The sequence below is a fragment of the Ictidomys tridecemlineatus genome, chromosome 16 (genome assembly GCF_052094955.1).
Source record: "Ictidomys tridecemlineatus isolate mIctTri1 chromosome 16, mIctTri1.hap1, whole genome shotgun sequence".
NCBI lineage: Eukaryota > Metazoa > Chordata > Mammalia > Rodentia > Sciuridae > Ictidomys > Ictidomys tridecemlineatus.
Window position 1 is genome coordinate 11,658,241 of NC_135492.1, and position 7,573 is coordinate 11,665,813.

The 7,573-nt window shown below is 32.8% G+C and overlaps 1 protein-coding gene across 1 annotated transcript; it reads left to right on the forward strand.

Annotated features, from left to right (window-relative positions):
• The first annotated feature begins 238 nt into the window (after positions 1-238).
• LOC144371440 (uncharacterized) lies at positions 239-2,891 on the forward strand. The gene has a single exon (XM_078033756.1). It carries the CDS (start codon positions 239-241, stop codon positions 2,198-2,200), a length of 1,962 nt encoding a protein of 653 aa, XP_077889882.1. The 3' UTR covers positions 2,201-2,891.
• Positions 2,892-7,573: the final 4,682 nt, after the last annotated feature.

Sequence of the window (7,573 nt, forward strand, 5' to 3'; positions counted from 1 at the left end):
AATGATGTACTCCTCTTAGATACTGTGGTCTCTACAATAATTTTGGTAATATTCTCAATATAATTTTGTCTGTACATTTTTTATTTAACTAATATATAATTTGGATTTATGGTGACTTTGGAATTACTAATATGCTACACTCCTGATGTAATTACTTTACCTTAATTTCATGTTACATATGCAAAATATATTTATCCCAGTCTAACAGGTATTGTTTTTATTTTTGTCTATTTCAGCCATGACTCCTAATCATACCCAAGTATATTTACCAGAAAAGGGCCTAAAACATATATTTCATGAAGTAATAAGTGCAAAATGTATAAGTTGTAATCTTAAATATTTACCACAAAAGAAAATTGGGAAAACTCCAAGTGAGAGGGAACACCAGAAATCATATAAAAAATCAGGTTTTGTTCTCCACCAGAGAATTTATACTGGAGAGAGGCCCTACAAATATAGAGAATGTGGCAAAGCTTTTAGTAGAAAAAAAAGTCTTATTTACCACAGAGGAAAACACAATGAAGAAAAGCCCTACAAATGTAAAGTATGTGCCAAAGCTTTTGGTCAAAAATCACACCTTATTAGCCACAGGAGAACTCACACTGGAGAGAAGACCCACAAATGTAAAGAATGTGGCAAAGCTTTCCGTCAGAAATCAAACCTTATTTGCCACAGAAAAACTCACACTGGAGAGAAGCCCTACAAATGTAAAGATTGTGGCAAAGCTTTTCGTCAAAAATCACACCTTATTTGCCACAGAAGAACTCACACTGGAGAGAAGCCCCACAAATGTACAGAATGTGGCAAAGCTTTTGGTCAAAAATCAAGCCTTATTCGCCACAGAAAAACTCACACTGGAGAGAAGCCCTACAAATGTAAAGACTGTGGCAAAACTTTTGGTCGAAAATCACACCTAATTTACCACAGCAGATCTCACACTGGAGAGAAGCCCTATAAATGTACAGATTGTGGCAAAGCTTTTCGTCAAAAATCAGACCTCATTTGCCACAGGAGAACTCACACTGAAGAGAAGCCCCACAAATGTACAGAATGTGGCAAAGCTTTTGGTAAAAAATCACGCCTTATTTGCCACAGAAGAAATCACACTGGAGAGAATCCCTACAAATGTAAAGATTGTGGCAAAGCTTTTAGTCAAAAATCACACCTAATTTACCACAGCAGATCTCACACTGGAGAGAAGCCCTACAAATGTAAAGACTGTGGCAAAGCTTTTGGTCAAAATTCAGGCCTTATTTGCCACAGGAGAACTCACACTGGAGAGAAGCCCTACAAATGTACAGATTGTGGCAAAGCTTTTGGTCAAAAATCAAGCCTTATTTGCCACAGGAGAACTCACACTGGAGAGAAGCCCTACAAATGTAAAGACTGTGGCAAAGCTTTTGGTCAAAAATCAAGCCTTATTTGCCATAGGAGAACTCACACTGGAGAGAATCCCTACAAATGTAAAGATTGTGGCAAAGCTTTTAGTCGAAAATCACACCTAATTTACCACAGCAGATCTCACACTGGAGAGAAGCCCTACAAATGTAAAGACTGTGGCAAAGCTTTTGGTAAAAATTCAGGCCTTATTTGCCACAGGAGAACTCACACTGGAGAGAAGCCATACAAATGTAAAGATTGTGGCAAAGCTTTTGGTCAAATATCATACCTTATTTGCCACAGCAGAACTCACACTGGAGAGAAGCCCTACAAATGTACAGAATGTGGCAAAGCTTTTTGTCAAAAATCAACCCTTATTCACCACAGGAGAACTCACACTGGAGAGAAGCCCTACAAATGTAAAGACTGTGGCAAAGCTTTTAGTCGAAAATCACACCTAATTTACCACAGAAGATCTCCCACTGGAGAGAAGCCCTACAAATGTACAGATTGTGGCAAAGCGTTTAGTCAAAAATCATACCTCATTTGCCACAGGAGAACTCACACTGGAGAGAAGCCCCACAAATGTACAGAATGTGGCAAAGCTTTTGGTCAAAAATCAAGCCTTATTTTCCACAGAAGAACTCACACTGGAGAGAAGACCTACAAATGTACAGAATGTGGCAAAGCTTTTTGTCAAAAATCAACCCTTATTCACCACAGGAGAACTCACACTGGAGAGAAGCCCTACAAATGTGCAGAATGTGGCAAAGCTTTTGGTCACAAATCACATCTTATTTGCCACAGCAGAACTCACTAGAGAGAAGTCCTACAAATGTAAAGAATGTGGGGCTAACAACAAAATTTATACAGAAAAGAACCTTTACAAATTGAAAAAAATGCAGCAAAATTTTAATAAGAAATCAATTATTTTCACTACTAGGCTACTTATTTTGGAAAGACATAAATGTAGAGAATGTAGAAAAATTTTGAATTAAATATCATATATTACTAGACATCAGAGAGAACACATTGGAGAGAAGCTATACAAATGAGCCCATTACTCTAAGAAAGGGACAACATTTAATCCTCACCACAATAACTATAGCTTAGAGAATGTTTTGAAATGTGAAAGTTGACAATGTGTCAATGCCTCCAATATTTATTCACCAATACTCAGAACCTGTGGATACATACTGGTTAGAGAAAATACAAATGGAAAAAAAATGTAGCTACATGTTTCTTAAACACTGCTTATTTTGGAAAATTCATTGTGCCCAGAAACCCTAAAAAGTTAAATAATATATCCAAAATGTATTTCAATTTTAAATTCATTAAACATCTGAAAACTCATACTAGTAGTAAAAATTTAAGAGATTTTGTCCAAAATATATGTCTTATATAACAGTGTAACATTTATAATAAATGTGAGAGTATAGTAAAGTTATTATCTATATACTACACATTGATGATTATGAGGATCAGTAAAATACAAAACTCATTTAAGTTTAGAAAACAAGTAGTTGTCTTTAGCTTTTGCTTAAATTTATTAAGCATTATCAAGTTATTTTTTAGAAATATCAGTCATAAATATCATACATACATAGTGAAGAAACATCATCTTTGAAAGAATATAATTGTGTTTTCTAAATCAAAAATTACTATTTTCACTTTTGAATACTGAGAAAAGAATTATATGAAATCTATTTTTGATGTTTAACACTGAAGTGTAATATTTTAAACTTTAATTTTTTGTTGTATTTCAGTTTAAGTTTAGGTATTTTTATACACTGAGGCACATTCATAAGCCCTCTCTCCACTTTTTCAAATGTTGAGACTGTATTGCTAAGTTGCTTGAAACCACACTAGGTTGCTGAGGCTGAATTTATACTATGAAACTACTCAGCTTCCAAATTTGCTTGGATTACAAGCATGGACCATCATGCCAGGTTTACAGTGCTTTTTTTTTTTTTTTACCTATATTTACCTTATGTTTGCAATATGTCTTTATAACTGAATATTTGTTTATATGTTAACACTCATGTATTGCATCCTGTTTTTAAATGACAGATATAATAGTGTCCCACTTGACTAAATGTTCTATGTTACAGTAAAACATACTGTTGAGTAAATAATACTCTAGCATCTGTTAATACTTCTACACATTTTAAATAAACTTAATGTGGAATACAATTTGCTTAAGTTTGATCATTATTTTTTTTCTGTTTGTATTTATGGTGAAATTAAGAGTTATAAGAAGGATATAGATATAGGAAAATTAGCGCCAGATTTTCATATCTTGAATTATAAATTTTAATATTTTAACTTTTTAACATTTTAACATTTCCTAGTGATTTTAATAGACTGAATTTCCACAAACTTAAAGGTAGCTCTTACAGGAGAGAAGAGTTTTATCTTTCTGTGTGCATAATGGCCTTCCAGACTTCATCCTCATTGGAGACTTTTCATTTTTCTATGAATGAGGTCAATGATCAGTGTTTTCATGTACATTAGCAAATTCTTACATTCTTGTTATTCTATAGGTAGTGTTATTTCAGGGCAGGAATTAGAGAAATGGATGTGGAGTCAAGGTTGAGTGAGTCCTTATACTTATGACAAAATGATCAATGAGCTATGTTTTATAGTTTCATTTTCTGAGGACCAAGTAGTAAGAGGTAAACTGAGAAGGTTTTATGTAAAGATTACATTTATTATCATAAAATGTTGACTTTTCAGCTACAATAGGGTAAAAGCTTCTTATACTCAGAATCCATACAAAAATCATATTGAATATCATTCACAATTTTATAAACATTACATATAATTCATGAAGAACAGAGTTTACAGCAACATATGCTTAAGAACAAGGTCTGAGGGCTGGGGATGTGGCTCAAGCGGTAGCACGCTCCCCTGGCATGTGTGCGGCCCGGGTTCCATCCTCAGCACCACATACAAAGCAAAGATGTTTCTGCTGAAAACTAAAAAATAAATATTAAAAAATTCTTTAACAAAAAAGAACAACATCTGAAGAAATTGTACACTCTCTAATATAGACATACTTATAACAATTTAATTATACATGAAACTACACTAAATGAGAAAATTAATTAGATCAACACACAATGATATAGAAATAAAAACTTGTAAATACTTAAGGAAGAGACCAATAGTGGATGAAGTGTGTTTTCCAATGCTAGGGAAAAATGGACATATAATGAGTTAAAGGTAATTTAAGGAAGATAAGTTATCCACTTGGAGCTAAAACATCATTTGAAAGAAAAAGTGTCACAAAGTAAGCAAAGATTATTCACTTCCATTTGTATGCTTTGTAATATTTTCCAAAAGTATTCTGCTTATTTTATTACAGTCAAATTGGGAAACAATCCAGAAAGTTAAAAAATACAAGTATTGCTCTTCTGGTTTTAAAAGCAAGAAAAGGAATAGAGTGAGATTTATTGAGGTAGAAAATTTTACTAGTTACAGTTAAAAAAAAAAAAAAGAACCGAGATTACCAGAGTCTAAGTATCATGTATTGCAGCCATGGCTGCACAGGGCATTTTTGCTTAACAAAGAATTTGTTTACATATGTATGCTTAAAAAACATTGCTGTTTTTAGTCAGTCTTTTTCATTAATAACAATGATGTACCTTTCAACAGTTTCCAGCCACAAAAATACAAAATTTCAGAAATCTTCTGGTTCATCCTCCCTATATTATGCCACAATATTCACCAGGACAACATAATCTAAACCTTTTGTCAGCCCCATCAAGGCATTCACTTCTGCAAATTTTAAGGCCAAGCATATAATGGATAGAAAAGTATGATACATGGAACAACATAATTTTACTTAGTAAAAATAATTTTTTTTTCATGAAAAATATATCACAACTCCTTTGTCTTGGGATTACATTAGAAAAAAATGAGGTGATTATACTGTGTATTATGACCTTAGGCTATGAGCCTTAAAATTACCTTAAAATACAAAAAAAAAATTAATGTTTATTTTTAAATATAGTTTTTATATTTTAAATATTCAAATTCCACAGCAATCAATGATACAAAAATATGAGAAAAACAACTGCAGTTTGGTGTCTCATCATGACATTTCAATACCTGCTGTAGATTGCCTGTGGCTTCTACTTTTAATTTTTTTAAAAAATATGATTTTTCCATACAATTTGGGTGAAGTGGAGGACAAAATCTCCTGCATTGTTTTCCTGAGCAAGCCATCATACTTGAAACAACTGAAACCCAAATCAAAATATGTTTACTCTTAACTCATCTAGCATAAAACAAATCCACTTTCTTCTGGTTGAATATCTTGAGCAAAAAAATATGTTACCTGGGAGCTAAAAAAGTATGACCTAAATGGAGAGATCTTTTTTGCATGAGGCAAATTGCACTTTTTGTATTTGATTTTTCTGCCTGTGAAGATCTACATTTATTTTCCTACAATGGTATTATGATTGATGGTGACTTGTGTGATTACAGGAGGCTGTAAATGTGTGTTTGAGTCCTTTCCCTGGTAAAAAAATACTATAATTTGTACTCTAATAGGAGACTCAAAATGGGGCTATAAAAAACTATTTTTTAATCTGCCTCTTTATTCATGGTTTTCTAATGGTTTTGATCTAATCAGTTCAGACCATTTCTGATTATTGGGTGTCATCAAAATGTAAATTCCCTATATAATCTTTAGCAATGAGACAATTCTTCCCATTAAAAATAAAAAACATTCTCATAGAGTCTTTGCTATATTCTAAGGAACAACTCTTGTTTTTGCTTTACTAAACAATAAATTTCACATATTTGAGTCCCAAAGTAAATGGTAATACATTAACCTAAGCACCATGATGAATATAAGAAATACAAGATATCACCTTTGAAATATAAAAAAAAATAAGAATCAGAAGTGCTAAGCCATTACCATCTAAACTATACCAGAGCTTTTAACATGTAAACTTAGATGTTCTACTCACTCTCATAGTAAGATGCCTTAGACTCAAAGATATTTAATCACTCACTAAAAGTCACTCAGTGAATGCATAACAGTTTTTATTCTAAAGATTTTATAGAATTTTTCATTAATACATCGCAAAGTCTCACCTGTCTTCTTTAGAAATAAAAAACAGAGGTTGTGTTAGTCTGTTTTATAATGTTATAGAAAAATACCAGAAACAGTCTAATGTATAAAAAGAGATATAAATGCATAAAAATATTATCTGAGAGGCTGGCGGTGTGACTCAGTGGTAGAGTGCTCACCTGTCACATGCAAGAATCTGAGTTCAATTCTCAGCACCACATATAAATGAGTAGTTAAACAAAATAAAGGTATTGTGTCCAACTACAACTTATAAATACAGACAGACATGGGTTGGATTTTCACAAAGGGCCACTGAGACAATAAAAATTACATGGAAATCAGAAAGACCAGTATGGGTTCCTCAGTGGCCCTTGACTAAAGAAAAGACACAAGTACCCCATGATCTGGTCAAACAACAATTAGCGGAAGGACATATACAACCTTCTGTATCTCCCCATAATACTCCCATTTTTGTCATCAAAAAGAAATCTGGTAAATGGAGATTACTGCAAGATTTAAGAGCCATTAACAATGAAATGGTCATTATGGGACCTGCTCAATCGGAGATTACTCAATTGTCTGCTTTGCCAAAAACTTGGTATGTTTTAGTTATAGATATTAAAGATTGTTTTTTTCAATTCCAATTCATCCTGAGGATAGTCCACGTTTTGCATTTACTATCCCTGCACTAAATCATGAAGGTCCTGATCAGAGATATGAATGGAAAGTACTCCCTCAAGGGATGGCTAACAGCCCAACTATGTGTCAAATTTATGTTAACAAAGTAATCCAGCCACTTAGAAATCAAAATCCTGAACTACAAATATTTCATTATATGGATGATGTATTATTAGCACACAAAGCTAAAAACACATTGCTAGAATGTTATGCCACACTTACAAACTTATTAAAAAATTATAATCTAGAGATAGCAATAGATAAAGTACAATTAAATTTTCCAATTAATTATTTAGGAGTTCTATTATCCTCAACCATGGTCCGTCCACCAAAAATTCAAATACGAGTAGATCAACTCAAATCACTTAATGACTTTCAAAAGTTATTAGGAGATATAAATTGGATAAGGCCTTATCTAGATATTCCAACAGG